A 20,242-nucleotide genomic window follows, 5' to 3' on the forward strand; every position below is an offset into this window, starting at 1 on the left:
AGGTTGATTTAATTGGTTCGGCTGTATGTGATGGGTAAAAGTTAAATAATAAATATATGTTTGGTGGTACTGAGGTTCACTTCTAAATCTGAGACCAAGGTCCTCTGTCAGAAAAGGGTGGATTGTCCCCTCATTCAGGGGAGAGTTATTGCCCCAAGTGGAGGAGTTCAAGTAACTTGGGGTCTTATTCACAAGTGGGGGTAAGATGAGAGTGCTGTATGGGGTCTGCATCTGAGGTCCAGGTCCTGTGGTTGCTGTACTGGACATCATGGTGAAGCCAGAAGACTAAACTCTTGATTTACCGGTCAATTTACATTCCTACCCTCACCTGTGGCCATGAGTTTTGTGTACCATATGTGTGACCAAAAGAACAAGGTCTTGGATACAAGCGGCGGAAATGAGGTTCCTCTGTCAGGTGTCTGGGCTTAGGAGGGACTGGTTGAGAAGCTGGAATATCCTCGGCATAAAGCTGCTGCAATCAATACGGAAGTGTGGGATGAGCTGCTTGGTCTGTTTCCACCACCACATGGACCCAGATATAGAGGTGGGCGGATCGATCCTAATATCGATAATATCGATACCAGCGCTGGTATTGATATTGAACGATCCTCGTGGAAAAAAATTGATACTCAAGCTTTTTTTTCTCTCCCGCATGCACTGACTGCTGTGCACGCAGATTCATCAAAGTCTACTCTCTGTCTATAAGAGCAGCGCTGCGCTGTGTCACACAACACAGAGTAGCGCACCCTCCCCCCTCTGGTCTTTTGTTGTTGCGCCATCACGTGGCTCAACGGCGCCAACCAACAGCCATGCAGGTAGGCTCAGCCTGGCCTGCCCACTCAGCGCTCTCCTCAAGTCAGCCCTCTACCTCAGAAGATTTTAAGTTGTGTTGAGTGATATTTTTTAAACAAAAATGTTGATTGTGATAAATAAAGTATTTTGTTGTCACGTACAATGTTTGGTGAAATTCTATCCTAGGTCTTTTGGATCCTTTGGATCTATGAAGCTTAAATATGAAAAAGTATCGGTATCAATATCGGCAATACTGGGCCTGTATTTACTTGGTATGGGATCAATACCAAAATTCCCTGTATCGCCCACCTCTACCCAGATAAGTGGCAGAAAGTGAATGAATCAATGTTTGGTGGTCTCAGCAAGCATATTGGGAACTTATGCCTGAAATATCATTTAACACACTCTTGTAGAAAACTTCCCTCCATTGTTTAATGGAGGTATATAAGAAAATTGTTTTTGTTGGATCATGTGAATTCAGCATAAAGCAAAGAAGCTTTAATATCTTTTATATGAATGCTGTTGTTTGGCCAAAACAATGTAATCCTTTTTGACAAGTATCATATGCAGTAAAATTAACCCATTAATCAATAATGAAACTGTTATGCATGTTACGTTTTATTCAGTCATTGTGATTATCATTTTTGTTCACTGTTTATTTGTGGACACGGATTACCACAAGTCCAGAACGTGGTAAACATTTTAGAAACATTAAAATTTATTTGTCTTAAACCACGTGCGCGGAGTCATATTTCTCCGGAAATATATGTTGTCATTCAGTGCCGTTGTGAAATAGGTGGAAGTAGGCCGGCACGTCTCTGAACACTCAAATATTATTGGTGGGCTGTGGAGGAAACCGCTATGACTCTGAAATCTGATTGGCTGCTTGACAGCAATATAGCCTTTTCCGCTCCTTCCCGTCTTTCTTTCCCCTTCTCAAGCCGGTAGGTCATCTTGCCGCTCTCCAACAGCTTCTTTTTCATTACATCTGCGGTTCGTTAAATTGGTAAGTAATTCTGATTTTCGATATTTGATGTTCTACGATTTTAAATGGTACTGGATACATAAGGAAAATTGGTGGGGAATAATACATACAGGTGACCCGTAGTTTAGCATCCGAACTGTTTTATGTAACTAATTAATTAATATAACTCATTCATTTATTTTAAATTAGGGTTATAGTATTAATAATTGGTAAAGCTATTGTGGCGGGTCGATGATGGGTTAGTTGTTCAATAGAGGGAGGGGGAGGGGGGTTGTCAAGTCTTCCAGAATGTTCTCTCGGCGTCAAGCTAAACGCGCTAATCAATGAGAGCTTACTTTCACAATAAGTTTTTCAAAATACTTCCGCTTTTTTTTTTTTTTTGCAATGTGGTTGGAGTAGGTCAACGTGTAACATATGTACGGATTGGATGACATGGTGTCGTTGTCGTCACTCAGTGCCATGTGGCATGATAGCGCCATTGTTCTCTGCTAATGCATACGAGTATGTTCAAAATTATAAACTAGGCCAGCTTTTGTTGAAGGTTTTTTATTTATTTATTAACAAACCCATGGCAGAGAGCTCCTGATTTGTCTTTGTCCCCTAAAAATGTCTAAATATTTTTATTGGAGGTGGGTGTCTTGATAGTGTTAGCGAATAATTGACGCGTTTTGTAGAATTGTCAGTTTTTAGATCCCCAACCAAACTAATTTAATCCTGTATTTTGATAATTTGATTAATAGTTGTCTTAAAATAACCAAATTATCCAATTCCAGCTTCTTAAATGTGGTTTTCTCATTTTATTTTACTAGTTTCTTTCCTGCTCTGGCAGTGAACTGAATATGTGAGTTGTGTACAAACCAGGACATTTGAAGACACTAGCCTGAAGCATTGACATTTTTCGCTCTACTTTTTTTTTTTTTTTTTGATGGAACAACAAATCTATTAATCTATGGATTATCTGACGACAATTGTTGGCTGCAGTCCTAATCAGTTTACACCCTGATCTGTAAAACTAGTGGATGACTCATGAAGTAAAGCTTAGAGCAGCCATTTTCTCTCTCCCTTTGTGTGTGAATGTTTGACATGCTGTGAACAAAGGTGTGCGTTCTGTACACTTACAAGTCTTGTGTTCCCCTTGAAAATATCTAATCAACCTTTTTAATTGAAGAAATTAACTTTATAAATGTTAGGTTACTGCATAAAGCATGTTTACTGACCACTCCTGATTATGAATCTGTAGGTTCATCCTCTTACTACACTGTGAGCAAAAAAAAAGAGAAAAGTTAGCCAGGGTGGTGGCCAAGTGGTTAGTGCACTTGGTTTCAGTGCGGATATCTATCAGTTCAAACCCCCCACCCCTGCCACATTTCTCCATGTAATGTGGAGTTGGTTCAGAAAGGGCATCCGGCGTAAAATGTCAAATCAACATGCAGAGCCATCTTGGATCTGCTGCAACAACCCTGGATGACAAAACAAGGGATCATTCGAAGGGATTTACTCGTATGCTTATTTACAGTTAAGCTGTTGTAAATGTGAAATGTTGGAAGTCGTGTGGGGTTGTTTTTTCTCTGGGTGTATGCTTTATCACTTTACTCTGTGAACAGCCCCACTTTTAAATGTTGAATGGATTTGTATCATGGACTGCTGTTGTGATATCAGCTGGAAGGAAAACCTCTTGGTTTACAGATATGTGTCAACTTGGATTCCTGATTCTGTAAAGTCATTTCATAAAATTCTTCAGCTGTTTAACTCTTTACATAAGCTATGGAGAAATTTAGCCTTGTTAATGGAAGGAATTTTTTATTAATTGAAACACTTTTGGCCAAGTCTAAAAGCTGGTTGGTTGGGGTCAGATTTTAAGTCTTAAAATATTAATTTTCATTTCACTAGTATTGGTCCAGTGTTTATCCCAATTAAGCTACTTGTATAAACAAGGGGTTTTCAAAGCGTGGGAGAGTGAGCCCAGCCTCAGAACAAAAGCCTTTTTTTAAAGAGCTTCGTATTCTTTCACACATTTTAAACATGTTTTAGAGAACTTTCTATTTTTAGCTTTTGTCATATTTTAAACATCGTTTTTTTTAAAGATCTCTGTTTCTAAACATCTTTGGCATAACTAACACATTTTAACATAATTAATATTGATTCAACGTTTATACATATTTGGTCTCTCATCTAATCTTACTACTTGTTTAGTGCGAGCACCGAGTCTGGGTCTTTGACACACACAGGCGGCTGATGCGGGCATGCACTGTGGAGAGGAGCAAACAAAAATCATCCTATCCATTTTACCCCTGGCATACATTTATTTTTGTGCCTCCCTGGGGGTGGGGTGGGAGCTCATAGCTTGAAAACCACTGGTATAAACTCATGAAATCATCCATCCTTGATGGATCAAAATCTATTAATTGTAAACTAACACTAAACTTTGTTGCTGAATGATCACTTCTTTCAGAAGTCATGTCTAAGGGGCCAGCTGTTGGTATTGATCTTGGGACCACTTACTCCTGTGTTGGAGTCTTCCAGCATGGCAAAGTTGAAATCATTGCCAATGACCAAGGCAACAGGACCACACCCAGCTATGTGGCCTTCACAGATACTGAGAGGCTCATTGGGGATGCAGCCAAGAATCAGGTTGCCATGAACCCAACAAACACGGTCTTTGGTAAGAATTTAAAATTTCTGTGAAGTACAAGAGCACCATTATGGCCTATTTCTTGCTTTCTTTTAATGTCATAAGTTAGCTTGTTACATCAGTTCTTCACTGTGATGATGATTTTCCTGCCATTCGTAGTTTCCACCAGAGGTCGAAAGACCCAAGATGGCACAAATTCTTCCTTGGATGTCTGAGTGACTTGATGCGAATCTACTATACAGAAAGTGAATTTGACGATAAAAGTAATAATTGCTTCTCCTTCTCCCCAGATGCCAAACGTCTCATTGGCCGCAGATTTGATGATGCCGTAGTTCAGTCTGACATGAAGCACTGGCCATTTTCTGTAGAGAGTGACGCTGGTCGTCCCAAAGTTAAAGTTGAGTACAAGGGTGAGTCGAAGAATTTCTACCCAGAGGAAATTTCTTCAATGGTGCTGACAAAGATGAAGGAGATTGCAGAAGCCTACCTCGGAAAGGTACACATTACACTTAAATAATGTGCCTTTAATATAAAATTGTGTTTTAAGGGAACTAACTTGCTCCTTCTGCCCTTGCAGACTGTAAACAATGCTGTAATTACAGTACCCTGCCTATTTCAATGACTCCCAACGCCAGGCCACAAAGGATGCTGGTACCATCTCTGGCCTCAATGTTCTGCGTATCATCAATGAACCAACTGCTGCTGCCATTGCATACGGGTTGGACAAGAAGGTAAACTACTTCATAATTATTTATTTTATATTTTACGAAGAAGTAGTTTTACTTTCATACCAGAGGAATTGTTGTACCCATAAAGATGGTGGGAGAGAGAAAGCTCATTTGAAAATAGTTTGTCTGGCATGTTAAGTTATTGCATAAAACTCGCCATCTGGTGGGGGTGTCAGATATTGCAACAATCTGATCAATGGGTTCTCTAAAGATGTTTGACAGTTTAAATATGCATAGTGGAGAAAGTAAAAATATTCCATGTGACATGCTACTTAAGCATAGATGAGTTAAAGAACTTTGCTTTTTAGTTTCTGACAAAGTTCTGTTATGAATGATCCTCCAATAGTTATTTTCTGAACATGGCATTCTGTTATTGACTGACTCTCATAGTAAACAGCAACTATACATGGACAAGGACCCCCCCACCAAAAAGATATCATCTTGTGCTCTAAGCAGAAAGTATGTTTCTTTATTTACATTGTGGATTATGATTCAATACCAGGCCCAAGATGGCAGCTCAATCAACTCACTAATGGCTGCTTGTGTGTGTGTGTGTGTGTGTGTGTCCACTTTGCTCAATCAGCTGATCAATAGCAGGGTTCGGATTGCCATTCAAATTGTGGTTTTTTTTTTTTAATCAACTTTTTACTTGGGGGGGAAAAATCACTTTCAAGGGTTGTATATTGTTCAGGCCTCAATGTCCATGACTTGATCCTCCAGAGCTCTTTTTTTTTTTTTTTCCTTAGACTCCAGTGTGCTCACTTTAGCTCTGAGAGTTTCAATGTTGTCCTCAGCAGTAGATATGAGTATCTCCATTTGTGCTACTTGCTCTGTGCAGTCACTTATTGCTTTAATTGTTCCCATGGGTCCGTCAAATCTCAAGGAGAAATCAGTTTTCACAGATGTTACAACACAGTATTTCATCCATCTTACTGCGCTCCTGTTTCTCCTCTCCACCCGGTGCTGTTATGTGAACTCTGCTAGCATTAGCTCTCTGCACCTCGCCACAAAGAATGTCGTCTGTTAGCTTGGCTTGTTTTGACTTTTCACTCACTTGACCAGTTTTTGCTGCTTCAGGCATCTTGTTGACATGCACATATTAACACTGTAATTTCTACCATAGAAAAATATTTTTAAAGAAATGAAGTGTGAACAGCAGACCAATGGAAACATCCTTTTGCATGGCTGCAATAACTGGAAGTCCTCAAATTACTTGTTGCCTAGAAGTGGTGCATGTTGGACTTCATTACATGTCTGAAATTATGAATCTGACTTCATTTCAGGTTGGCTCTGAGAGGAATGTGCTGATCTTTGACCTTGGTGGTGGCACTTTTGATGTGTCCATCTTGACCATTGAAGATGGCATTTTTGAGGTCAAGTCTACAGCTGGAGATACTCATCTTGGTGGGGAAGACTTTGACAACCGCATGGTCAACCACTTCATCACTGAGTTTAAACGCAAATACAAGAAGGACATCAGTGACAACAAAAGAGCTGTCCGTCGTCTCCGCACCGCTTGTGAGAGGGCAAAGCGTACCCTGTCCTCAAGCACCCAGGCCAGTATTGAAATCGACTCTCTGTATGAGGGAGTTGACTTCTACACCTCCATCACCAGGGCTCGCTTTGAAGAGCTCAACGCTGACCTGTTCCGTGGCACCTTGGACCCTGTGGAGAAGTCACTCCGTGATGCAAAGATGGATAAAGGGCAGATTCATGACATCGTCTTGGTTGGTGGTTCCACCCGTATCCCCAAGATCCAGAAGCTTCTGCAGGACTTCTTCAACGGAAAGGAGCTCAACAAAAGCATTAACCCTGATGAGGCTGTGGCTTATGGTGCTGGTATGTTTGTGGAACTTCAGTGAAATCACTAATGTGCCCTTAACCTGTATGCAAGGAGAGGAAACTTAATCGACATGTGGTATTGTAATCTGTCTCCACAGCTGTCCAGGCTGCCATCCTGTGTGGTGACAAGTCTGAAAATGTCCAGGACTTGCTCCTTCTGGATGTCACCCCTCTCTCCTTGGGTATTGAGACAGCTGGAGGTGTCATGACTGTCCTCATCAAGCGTAACACCACCATTCCCACCAAACAGACCCAGACCTTCACCACCTACTCTGACAACCAGCCAGGTGTTCTCATCCAGGTAAGATGAACATGTGTCATACAGTGCCCTCCAAACATATTGGGACAGTGGGTATTTCACATTTTAATTTGTTCATGCTATTTCAAAGACAAAAATAAAAATGATCTTAAAGTAAATCTCTACAACTTGAGATAGATAGATATGCAAAAATGAAGGGTTGCATAAGTAATGGAATGCTTTGGTATAATACTTGTATATCACTTTTATTGGCAGTTTTCTTGACCAGTCAGGAGATAGATACATGGACACTTCCAAATCACTGAATATATCTTGGACTCTATAAATTATCAAGAAATACAAATGGTATGGCATTCTATGGCAAATCTGTGTAGAGTAGATGGTTCTCAAAAACTGAGTAACTGTGCAAGAAGAAAAGTGAGGAAAGACATCCAGAAGAAGTGAGAACTTGCTGTGGCTGTGATTGGAGAAATTGTGCATGTTTTGAATTTTGTATTCCCAGTTAACAGCTTTACGATGAAGTGGTATAGAGGTGGATTTTCTTAAATCTTCCAGAAGGTACATCTGAGATGCAAGCCTAGATCTGATGTTTTGGTGAAAGAAAATCCTCCTGCTGTGTCACTGGAGATGCAAAACATGCACTAAGCACAATTTCTCCAGTTACAGCCACAGAAGCCTATAACTTCTTGTGGGTTGTCTTTGTGGCTTTCTGCACCCTTCTGTCTTGGACAGTCACTCCCATTTTTGAGAACTGTCTGCTCTATGCAGACTTACCATAGAGTGCCATACTGTTTGTATTTCTTCATAATTGATGTAAATAAAGTCCAAGACCTTCAGTAACTTGGAAATGTTCATGATTATTTACAGGTATTATATCAAAGCATTCCATTGTTTACACAACCCATCATCTTGGCTTTTATTATTTTTCATTATATCAAATTGTAGATATTTGCTTTAAGTTTAAGGAAGATAATTTTACAAACTTTTTTTTTTGAAGTGGCTTAAATATGTGAAATACAAAATGTTCCAATATTTTGGGGGGACACGCTACCTCCCTCTGTATTTCGCTTTGATGACTTTTATTCCAGCCATTCGTAGTTTCCACCAGAGGTCGTAAGACCAAAGATGGTCCAGACCTTCCTTGGATGTCTGAGCGAATAGTTACATTTTCAAACTGAAAATGTAACTTCAGGACTGTATGCCACAATCATTTGCTAACCTTGTTTTTACTACAGGTTTATGAGGGTGAACGAGCAATGACCAGAGACAACAACTTGCTGGGCAAGTTTGAGCTGACTGGCATCCCTCCTGCTCCTCGTGGCGTTCCGCAGATTGAGGTGACCTTTGACATTGATGCTAACGGTATCATGAATGTCTCTGCTGTTGATAAGAGCACCGGCAAGGAGAACAAGATCACGATCACAAATGACAAAGGTGAGTAATCCTTAAAAGTAAATTTCAAAGCAAGTCAGAATGTGAATTTTCAAACTGCTGTGTGTATTTGACACCCAGGGCGCCTCAGCAAGGAGGACATTGAACGCATGGTCCAGGAAGCTGAGAAATACAAGGCAGAGGATGATGTTCAGCGTGACAAGGTGGCTGCAAAGAACAGTTTGGAATCGTATGCTTTTAACATGAAGTCCACTGTGGAGGATGAGAAACTAGCCGGTAAGATCAGTGATGATGACAAGCAGAAGATCTTGGACAAATGCAATGAAGTCATCAACTGGCTTGACAAAAACCAGGTAGACACCCTTCTCACATCTTTCCCCCATTACATAAGTGTAGGGTGACTGTTCTTGATGCATTCTGTGTCTTTGCAGACTGCTGAGAAGGATGAATACGAGCACCAACAGAAGGAACTTGAGAAGGTATGCAACCCAATCATCACAAAGCTGTACCAGAGTGCAGGAGGCATGCCTGGTGGCATGCCAGAGGGGATGCCTGGTGGTTTCCCTGGTGCTGGTGGTGCTGCACCTGGTGGCCGATCATCGGGACCAACCATCGAAGAAGTTGACTAAACATTCCAGCACTTTGGGTCCTAGCTCCTTCTGTTAGCAAAGAAAGTAACCCTCTTAGCCGGAGTTGTCAATGGGCTGAAGAGTGTAATATGACATCTGAGAATCCCATTCATTACATTGTTCAGTACACAATAAAAGCTTGGAACCCAACAACTGTACTTGTGGTTTCTGTAAAATAAACATCAGGACAGTATTCTGCTGCAGTGATCTTGATCATAGACACAAGATAGTAAAATGTGAATGAGTTGCAGTTTCTGAAGGTGGAAGACTGGACTTTTTTTACTGGGACCACATTGGAATTTAGCTGCTGTGTAAGGCTTCAGAAGTGAACAATGTTGTTGCATGGCCCTGGCAGTTATTGAAGTTTCCACACAAGATCTTTGCATTACAATTAAGATGTAAGCTTCAAGCCATAGTCTGAACTTTATTGTAACTGCTGTCCTAGCCAGTTGACCACCTTAAATTGTCACTAGTCAAGTTTATGAAATGCTGAGTAAGACTGAATCTGGCCTGTAGCAAATTGATTTTATTCTGGCTCGCTGAACTGAGTGCAGGAAGGAATTGAATTTACAAGAAATTTGCTTGCAGAGTAACTATGTACACTTTGGATTTAGGTGTGACGTATTAACATCCTGGGGCCTTAATATCAGACATTACCAAGCTCGTGCATGCTGTTGGCAACTTTTAATCTGAAAAACTTGCACAAATCTAATTTTTACACAATGCTAAAATGAAGTACTTTCATGTTAAATAAGGCCTATGCATTCTAATCTCGTGGTTTTTCATTACATTAAAAAGCAGCGGCGATCTACATTACTGTACTGATGTAGTGAACTATTAACTCATTTGTTAAAGATCATGAGGCTCCGTATTTGTTACGGATTAGATTTCTAAACTACGTCAACCACTGACTAACAAGGCGGAATAGAATTTGGAATCAATGTGGCTACGTAGGAATAGCCATTTAGTTTTTCAAAAAATTGGGTAATCTTGCAAAACAGATTTTCATGGCCCTCCTACAATACCTTCGTGGCCCACACTTTGGGGTTCACAACCCCAAAACAGTTTCCTGTGTCTTGGAAATGTTGGTTTCAGCATCCGTACTTTATAATACAAGCTGTGAACCGTTTCGAGGGTTTCTGACGATAAAACCAGCAAGGCTGTAGTGCGTCTGTGTGACCATGGAAACCACAGGCGTGTTCAGGCCTTTTGAAGCTTTGAACTTTAATTGGTTTGTTACTCGGAGCTTCATTCACTCGCTGAAGACCTCTTCTGGAGATCGGAGGTACTGCCGTTTTTGGTCAATTTAATGTACAATGGTTCATTTCAGCTCAGCTTGACGTATAAATCTCTCCGTTCCAGGCAGTGAGAGCTGTCAGCTGGCTGTTGGAAGCAAATTAGAGAAAAGAAAACGCACACGAGCTTGTTTTCATCAGGCGGCCAGTCAAAGTACGAATTCTCGCCTTCGGACTCGCCACTTCGCCGGAAGTGACGTATCGGCGGCAACTCAGACGCATTCATTTATAACATTGTAATTTGACAAAGGGAAACTACAGTAACTATGAAATACGTAAGCACATTGATGAATAAAACAGACATGTAATCAGAGGATCTTGTCATCAAAAAATCTTAAAAAGCATTAAGTGGCAATGTAAACACCACTCCTTTCGGTTTAATTGAAAAAAAAGCTGGCATTTCGGTTTAACTAACATAGCTGAAATATTCATTTAGCTCTGTATGTAAATAAATATATAGATGATCCCAACTTTTCGAACAACGAAACAAGTTTCGACACCATGCTTTCATAATCAGCAGAGACGTGCTTCGAAGTCTGTCAGATGAAACACTGACTCATGATGGGGAACAGGTGAGTGTCTTCACTTACCAGCTTTGCCACTTTTGACGTTTAGTTTTGTTGTTACACAAACATATACAGGAGGTATCGTAAATGTGTTGCATACGTTTTATTTGATTTGTTTATTGTGACGTTAGTTGAAGCAGTGGATCTGTTGCTCTGTCGTTAGCTTAGCTCGGTGGTTCATTTCAGAAGCACGCGCCCCCTCCGGTGGATTTTTTTTTTTTCCGACTTTGTCTTTTTGTATTTCAAAGTTTAGGCACTGGGCAGTGACGAATTTTTTTTTTAATTTTGTCTCTGTACACCGCAGTGGAGTTGGAGTCATGCATTCAATATGTGTTTGTTGCTCAGACTTTGCTTGAGAGGGTTTAAGATCATCCATTTTTTGAGACCAAAAGTAACTGAACAATGCAACATAGATGTAGGGATTATTTTGAGTTCTGGGATAAAAGTATTTTGTAGTCAGTGCCTGAATCTGGAACCCAAATGCTCCTTCATTTGCTGCTTGTTTGTGGGCCTCATGTTTTGTCTTCACTAGTGAAAAGCTGCTGTATGGGATTGAGGTCAGGTGACTGCTTTGGTCATTGAAGAATATTATATTTTAATTCATTGCCTTGAAAAGCTCTTTGGTTGTTTTGACATTATTTTTTGAGTCATAAGCCATCTGCACTGTGAAGTGCTACTGAAGCACTACTACTGACGTCACTCACATAATCAATAAACATTGATTTGCTTCCATTGGCAGCCATTAATTCACTTTAGTTGTGTTCCTTGGTATTACATGGGTTTTGCTGTTTGCTGTGCTCACTGGTGCATTCCTTCTTTGGGAATGTCTAAATTGTCAGTTTGGCCACTCCTGTTGTTTCTGCTATCTGTCTTGCAGGTTCATTTTATGTATTTTCTTTTACAACCTGATTGTGGCTGCCTTCACTTGCATATTCAACACTTGGGAAAACATGAAACTATTTGTCAATTGTCCACTTACATATGGGGTCTTAAAAATGTATTCAAACAGCAATTCCTAAAAGGTTAATGCTGTTTACTCATTTAATTTTTTTATTCATTAATTTTCTGCCACTGTGGCAGCAATCCAAGCTGCTCAGCACACACTTTCTTATTCTTTGCCAAAGCCCGTAACTCTTCCTGGGGGATCCCGAGGCATTCCCAAGACAGCTGGGAATCATAATACCTCCAGCATGTCCCAGACGTTACTGTAGTTAATGTAATATTTTTGTTAACCCCCCGATTGCTACATTTCAAATCCATTGTGCTGGTGCATGGAGACAAATTTTGTCATTGTAAAAATGCTTGGGCTTTGAATGAATGTCAAAATTAAAAATTTGGATTTTCTATTGTTTCACATTGTCATATCCATAGCTTGGAAGTATGACCTAAAAAAAAAAAAGGCCAATTGTACCATGTATCATTTTTTTCTTCTTCTTTTTTATGTTAGCATGTTACTGCCCTGCTGCTTGGAATAATGCAGTGCAGGTTGAAGAATGAGCATCAGAATCCTCCTGCATTGGCAGGAGGAGTTCCGGCCAGCCAGTGGGACCCTGCTGAGTCTGACACTGAGAGCTTGGCTCAGGAAAGGACCTACCAACAACAGCTCCACACGCACACTGGCTGCTCAGATGAACCCAAATTCATACAGTCCCAAGAGGAAACAACCAACAGATTGCAATTGCAACAAGTTTTTAATGAAGATAAAGATAGTATTGATGATGAATCTGAACATCTTGGGATTTATGATAGCCTAGAAGTCACAGAATTCTCTCTGGTCAGAGACTGTGCCAGGCGACCCATTGAACCTTTCAACACAGAAAAAAAGCAGCAAAAAACACAAAGGTAAGTAGCGCCATAAGTCAACAAACAAATAAAATAAAGCAACTAGTTGGTTTTAATAACATGTCAAAAGTATAACCCCAATTCCAATGAAGTTGTGTAAAAATGTAAATAAAAACAATACGATTTGCAAATCCTCTTCAACCTAAATGCTTATTGAGTGTTGTTAGAAGGAAAGGTGATGTAACACAGTGGTAAACATACCACTGGCCCAGCTTTTTTGAAACGTGTTGCAGGCCTCCATTTCAAAATGAGCAAATATTTGGACAAAAACAAAGTTTATCAGTTTGAACATTAAATATCTTGTCTTTGTGGTGTATTGAATTGAATATAGGTTGAAGAGGATTTGCAAATCATTGTATTTTGTTTTTATTTACATTTTACACAACGTCCCAACTTCATTAGAATTGGGGTTGTACATCACTGCAGCAATACCACTATTCATTTAGGCCAAATACATTGGAGCTTAATTTGAGTTTTCAGTTTTGATTTAGAATATTTACACTTGGCCAGTAGATGGCAGTATTCAAATATTAATACTTGTACACTGCTATGGTTTTGCCTCCATTTGTCTGTTAACAGGTTTAGTAAAATAGAAAAACTGGGCCCTGTTCACTAAAAGTATGTTAAGGTTAGGAAATTCTTATTCTATTGCATTCCAAAGGCACTATCATTTTAGGTTTTAGAAGCTTTTCAAAACCAAAGGACCTGATGAGTGTGAAACTTGGTAAACGCATTGGTTGACAGGGCCTGGATGCTTGTGCTGGTACCCTGTATCACTGCATTCACCACATTACAGACCCATCTTGAATCCTTGATGGCAGCTACCCAGACACACAACCAGTCTGTCTGCACCTCTTGAAAGTAACCATCTATCTGCTGCAGTCAGGTCCTCCAGCTGCTGGGGTACTTATTACAACTGTTCTCTTTTTGCTCTGTATGCACCACTCTGCATTTAATCATTAGTGATCGATCTCTGCTCCCTCCACAGCATGTCTTTTTCCTGGTTCTCTCCCTCAGCCCCAACCAGTCCCAGCAGAAGACTGCCCCTCCCTGAGCCTGGTTCTGCTGGAGGTTTCTTCCTGTTAAAAGGGAGTTTTTCCTTCCCACTGTAGCCAAGTGCTTGCTCATAGGGGGTCGTTTTGACCGTTGGGGTTTTACATAATTATTGTATGGCCTTGCCTTACAATATAAAGCGCCTTGGGGCAACTGTTTGTTGTGATTTGGCGCTATATAAAAAATTGATTGATTGATTGATTGACTAACCACTTGGCCATTGTCTCCTGGGTTTCCCATCTACAAAGAATGGAGAGGTCTGGAATTTTTATTGTAGGTACGCTTCAACTGTGAGAGACAGAATAAAAAAAAAATCATATTGTATGATTTTTAAATAATTAATTTGCATTTTATTGCATGAAATAAGTATTTGATCACCAAACAACCAGCAAGAATTCTGGCTCTCACAGACCTGTTAGTTTTTCTTTAAGAAGCCCTCCTATTCTGCACTCTTTAAATGTATTAATTGCACCCATTTGAACTCGTTACCTGTGAAAAAGACATCTGTCCAAAAAGACACCGACCAAAGAGCTGTCTAAGGACACCAGGGACAAAATTGTAGACCTGCACAAGGCTGGGATGGGCTACAGGACAATAGACAAGCAGCTTGGTGAGAAGGCAACAACTGTTGGTGTAATTATTAGAAAATGGAAGAAACACAAGTGACTGCCAATCTTCCTTGTTCTGGGGCTCCATGCAAGATCTCACTTCATAGGATAAGGGTGATTAAAAAAAAAAAGCCCAGAACTACACGGGAGGACCTGGTCAATGACCTGAAGAGAGCTGGGCCCACAGTTGCAAAGATTACATTGCAACACACTCACCGTGTTTGGAGGATGAGAATGACCCCAATAACACCCTCAACCGTGAAGCATGGGGTGGAAACATCATTTTTGCGGGTGCTTTTCTGTAAAGGGGACAGGACGACTGCACCGTATTAAAGGGAGGATGGATGGGGTCATGTATCGTGAGATTTTGGCAAACAACCTCCTTCCCTCAGTAAGAGCATTGAAAATGGGTCATGGCTGGGTCTTCCAGCATGACACTGACCCGAAACACACAGCCAGGGCAACTAAGGAATCGCTCCGTAAGACCCATTTCAAGGTTCTGGAGTAGCCTAGCCAGTCTCCAGACCTGAACTCAATAGAAAGTTGGGGTTGGGGTTGACCGTTGGGGTTTTTCTGTAATTATTGTATGGCATTTGCCTTACAATATAAAGCGCCTTGGGGCAACTGTTTGTTGTGATTTGGTGCTATATAAATAAAGGAAATAAAGGAAAGAAAGTCTTTGGAGGGAGATGAAACTCTAAACCTGAAAGATCGGGAGAGGATCTGTATGGAGGAGTGGACCAAAATCTCTGCCGCAGTGTGCAAACTTGGTCAAGAACAACAGGAAACGCCTGACCTCTGTAATTGCAAATAAAGGTTTCTGTACCAAATATTAAGGTCTGGTTTTCTGTTGTATTAAATACTTATTTCATGCAATAAAATGCAAATTAATTATTTACAAATCATACAATGTGTTTTTTCTTTTTTTTAAGATTCTGTCACTCACAGTTGAAGTGTACCTAAAAAAGAATTAAAATAAAAAAAAAATCACAAACCTCTCCATTCATTGTAGGTGGGAAAATTTGCAAAATTGACAGTGGATCAAATACTTATTTGCCGCAGTGTGTGGCACACACATATATATATATATATATATATATATATGTATATATATATATATATATGTATATATGTATATATACCACGTACACCCCCAATTACAATGAAGTTGGGACGTTGTGTAAAATGTAAATAAAACAGAATAGAAAGATTTGCGAATCCTCTTCAACCAATATTCAATTGAATACACCACAAAGACAACATATTTAATGTTAAAACTGAAACTTTATTGTTTTTGTGAAAATATTTGCTCATTTTGAAATGGATACCTGCAACACATTTCAAAAAAGCTGGGACAGTGGTATGTTTACCACTGTGTACATCACCTTTCCTTCTAACAACATTCAATAAGCGTTTGGGAACTGAGGACACTAATTGTAATTCTTTCCCATTCTTGCTTGATGTACGACTTCAGTTGTTCTATAGTCCGGGGTCTCCATTGTGGTATTGTGCGCTTCACACTGTGCCACACATTTTCAATGGGCGACAGGTCTGGACTGCAGGCAGTCCAGTCTAGTACCCGCACTCTTTTACTATGAATCCACGCTGTTGTAACACGTGTAGAATGTGGCTTGGCATTGTCTTGCTGAAACAAGCAGGGACGTCCCTGAAAAAGACATTGCTTGGATGCAGTGGTGGGCACAGGTCCGCTAATCCACTAACCTGTAATTATTGAAGCTAATGTTTTCATTATCTGATTATCTTTTCAGATAACTTTGAAAACCATCATCGGATCATTTATCTTCCAATAAATTTTGGTCTGATAATTTTTAGACCGCTAACATATTATTGCAAGCTTAGTGAATAAAGCTTTAATAGTTAATACAAATTTTTAAAGACTGATATCAAAGATTTTAGAGCCTACCTGTTAAATGTTTTGTAGTAGACTTACAGTTCTATCCTCTACAGACAGAGGACGACTGGTTTCAGGAGAAACCGCTCTATTTTCTGCAATCAGAGAAGAGCTGGTCACAGAAGTGAACCAAAATGAGAGCCAAAAAAAAAAAAAATCTCTTGACACCCTACTAACTAGTCGGCAATATCACTCAAAACATCCAGAGGCATACAGTTTTAACTTATGGTTAACATTTTTCACTAAACTAATTTCAGACAAGTTATTTCATGAAAATATCAGCTATATGATGTAGTTTTAAAGTATTGCACTAATTTTAAAGGTTTTAGTATAGACATGGTGTGTGTGCAGTGCATTCTGGGTAACGTAAAAGTTCACAACAGGAGAAATGCACTTGATACGCTCTGATCAGGCTCCACACGGACAACAACCCTTTGTATATTGTGCCTAAAACTCTCATGAATATATTCTTGGGTTTATAGACGTTATTGTGTTTGTTTTATGTAAAAATGCCAGAAGAAGCTCAGGTTGCTTCTCCATTATTTTCAGTTGGAATCACTGTGAGCTGCAGTCGCTTCCTGTTTGCTCTATAATGTCCTGGTTATTGTCCTTTACAACACTGTTTGTCATTTTTGTTCCAGAGTAATATAAGATGTCTGAAATTCGGTTTGTGTTTATTAAATTGCACGCAGATTAAACATAGCAAACACGGATTATTTATTTGGAATATTTGTTTTGGCAAGTTTTCACGGTCTCTACTGCCATCTACTGGCAAGTAGTGTTCATGGCAGTATTCGCCCTAAGTATTGAGATATTCCATAATCCTTTGCGTTGAAGAGAGTTGCTGCAGCTGATGAAAAGAAATAAAAATGTACATTTTGGTTGTATAATGTTCATTTACAATTGTCATCATGTGTTTTCTCTCTGTGCTGTTTAAACTGCAGCAACTCTCTGGTGGGCAAAGGGTTATGGGTTAGGGTGTGAGTGTCTGGGCACAAATAGAGGCAGTGTTCTGTGCATTTTGACCCCGGTTATATCAGACGGTTGTCTAATCACAACTTGACTTTTGCAGATGGCTTTTTTTTTTTACATATGAAAAAATGGCATATTTTACAAAAGCACATTTATATGTAAACCAACACACACGTCACATTAATGTGTTTGTTTTTACATAGAATGAATGAGTCAACCAATCAGTGTTAGCGGAGGCTCATTTTACCCACAATCCTTTTGGCATATGTGTGTGTTTGTTACAAAACTTCAGAATTAGTGCATTATTTAAAATTAAAAGATATGTGTTATATTTTAACTTTGTACAAATGACAGAATTCTCATTAATGTAGTTATTCTATCCAGAATAATTTGATTTATAAATCAAAACCATAAGTCAAAACTGCTTTATTTTCCAAGACCTCTGCCTCATGGCAGAACTGCTGTATGTGGTGAAGGAATAATGACTTTTTTTTTGTGACAACTTGGTGGTCAGGCTCCTTTTGCTGCGGTAGAGTAAAATATGTAGTAAACAGGAGCTTCCAGCAAGGAGCACAGCGCAGGAAGACAGAAGTGGTGGTTCATTCATTGGGTTTGTGATCGTTTAGTTAAAACTCAATTTTGAAAGTTATCGGTTAGCTGTAGCTTCCAATAAAGTTTTGGGTGGTTTATCGGTTTAGCTTTATAAAAGATAACTTTCCAGTTAGATGATTAGCTGTTATCAAAGCTAACTTTTTGGCTAGCTGTGCCCACCACTGCTTGGATGGCAGCATGTGTTGCTCCAAAACCTCGATGTACCTTTCAGCATTGATGGTGCCATCACAGATGTGGAAGTTGCCCATGCCATGGGCACTAACACACCCCATACCATCACAGATGCTGGCTTTTGAACTTTGGGCTGGTAAAAATCTGGATGGTCTTTTTCCTGTTTTCTCTGGAGGACACGACGTCCATGATTTCCAAAAACAATTTGAAATGTGGACTCATCAGACCACAGCACACATTTCTGCTTTGCGTCTGTCCATTTCAAATGAGCTCGGGCCCAGAGAAGGTGGCAGCATTTCTGGATGTTGTTGATGTATGGCTTTCACTTTGCATGGTAGAGTTTTAACTTGCACTTGTAGATGTAGCGACGAACTGTGTTAACTGACAATGGTTTTCTGAAGTGTTCCCAAGCCCATGCGGTAAGATCCTTTACACAGTGATGTCAGTTTTTAATGCAGTGCCGCCTGAGGGATCGAAGGTCACGGGCATTCAGTGTTTGTTTTTGGCCTTGCCGCTTACATGGAGAAAGTTCTCCAGATTCTCTGAATTTTCTGATTATATTATGGACTGTAGATGATGGAATCCCTAAATTCCTTGCAACTGAATGTTGAGAAACATTGTTCTTAAACTGTTGGATTATTTTTTTTCATGCAGTTGTTTACAAAGTGGTGATCCTCACCCCATCTTTACTTGTGAATGGCTGAGCCTTTTGGGGATGCTCCTTTTATACCCAGTCACGACACTAACAATTAGTGTCCTCAGTTCCCAAATGCTTATTGAGTGTTGTTAGAAGGAAAAGTGATGTAACACAGTGGTAAACATACCTCTCTCCCAGCTTTTTTGAAACATGTTGCAGGCACCTATTTCAACATGAGCAAATATTTGCACAAAACCAATAAAGTTATGAGTTTGAAGATTAAATATCTTGTCTTTGTGGTGTATTCAATTGAATATAGGTTGAAGAGGATTTGCAAATCATTGTATTCTGTTTATATTTACATTTCACATAACGTCCCAACTTCATTGGAATTGTGCTTGTGTGTGTGTGTGTGTATATATACGAGGTCTGTCCAAAAAGTATCGGACCTTTTTATTTTTTACGAAAACCATATGGATTTGAATCACGTGTGATTGCATCAGCCAAGCTTGAACCTTCGTGCGCATACGTGAGTTTTTTCACGCCTGTCGGTTGCGTCATTCGCCTGTGAGCAGGCTTTGTGTGAGCAGTGGTCCACCCCTCTTGTCGGATTTTTATTGCGAATAAATGTCTGAATGATTTGGAGCTTTGCTGCATCAAATTTTTCCAGAAACTGTGAGAGACCTCCAGGTGGACACCATTCGGAAAATTCAGATGGCTTTCAGGGACCATTTTAAAGCCACCGACAGCCATCTGAAATCCATCTCAAAGCCGTCCTGTGAGACCAACACGGAGGTGGTTTTGTCCCGCGCAATGAGCAGCACGGTGGCGCATCCGTCCGCATCTTTTTCCATGAAAAAAACTCCTGTAACAGTGGAATGTGCCGAAAAAGTGCTGATGTCCGCGCCTTATGCCTTTTTTGTGGAAGTCAGATGACGTCCTGGATCAACAAAGCCTTCACGTTGGAAATGATCTGGTTGTTTCAGCGGGGTGTCAGCCTGTCGGCGTGCGCCGCGCTCTCAGACGCTGTGGGCGGTCTTTAAACCGGCTGGAGCACTCCTTAATCTGTGTAATCCCCATAAATGGTCCCTGAAAGCCATCTGAATTTTCCGAATGGTGTCCACCTGGAGGTCTCTCACAGTTTCTGGAAAAACTTGATGCAGCAAAGCTCCAAATCTTTCAGACATTTATTCGCAATAAAAATCTGACGAGATGGGTGGACCACTGCTCACACAAAGCCTGCTCACAGGCAAATGACGCAACCGACAGGCGTGAAAAAACTCACGCATGCGCACGAAGGTTCAAGCTTGGCTGA

General features: G+C 40.2%; 1 protein-coding gene, 2 non-coding genes and 1 pseudogene across 3 annotated transcripts in view; all 4 read left to right on the forward strand.

Annotated features, from left to right (window-relative positions):
* The first annotated feature begins 1,708 nt into the window (after positions 1-1,708).
* LOC117517726 lies at positions 1,709-9,409 on the forward strand (annotated as a pseudogene).
* Positions 4,536-4,628, forward strand: LOC117518016. Its single transcript, XR_004562888.1, has one exon. It is a non-coding gene; the product is annotated as a small nucleolar RNA SNORD14 (small nucleolar RNA).
* On the forward strand, positions 8,303-8,395 carry LOC117518018. Its single transcript, XR_004562890.1, has one exon. It is a non-coding gene; the product is annotated as a small nucleolar RNA SNORD14 (small nucleolar RNA).
* Positions 9,410-12,571: 3,162 nt separating the features above from the next.
* Positions 12,572-20,242, forward strand: part of jhy (junctional cadherin complex regulator) — a 95,831-nt gene continuing 88,160 nt past the window's right edge. The window contains 1 exon segment of the mRNA XM_034179111.1: positions 12,572-12,962. Within this exon segment, the coding sequence (XP_034035002.1) occupies positions 12,595-12,962 (368 nt within the window). The 5' untranslated portion in view covers positions 12,572-12,594.

This window comes from Thalassophryne amazonica, chromosome 9, assembly GCF_902500255.1.
Source record: "Thalassophryne amazonica chromosome 9, fThaAma1.1, whole genome shotgun sequence".
NCBI classification, from domain to species: domain Eukaryota; kingdom Metazoa; phylum Chordata; class Actinopteri; order Batrachoidiformes; family Batrachoididae; genus Thalassophryne; species Thalassophryne amazonica.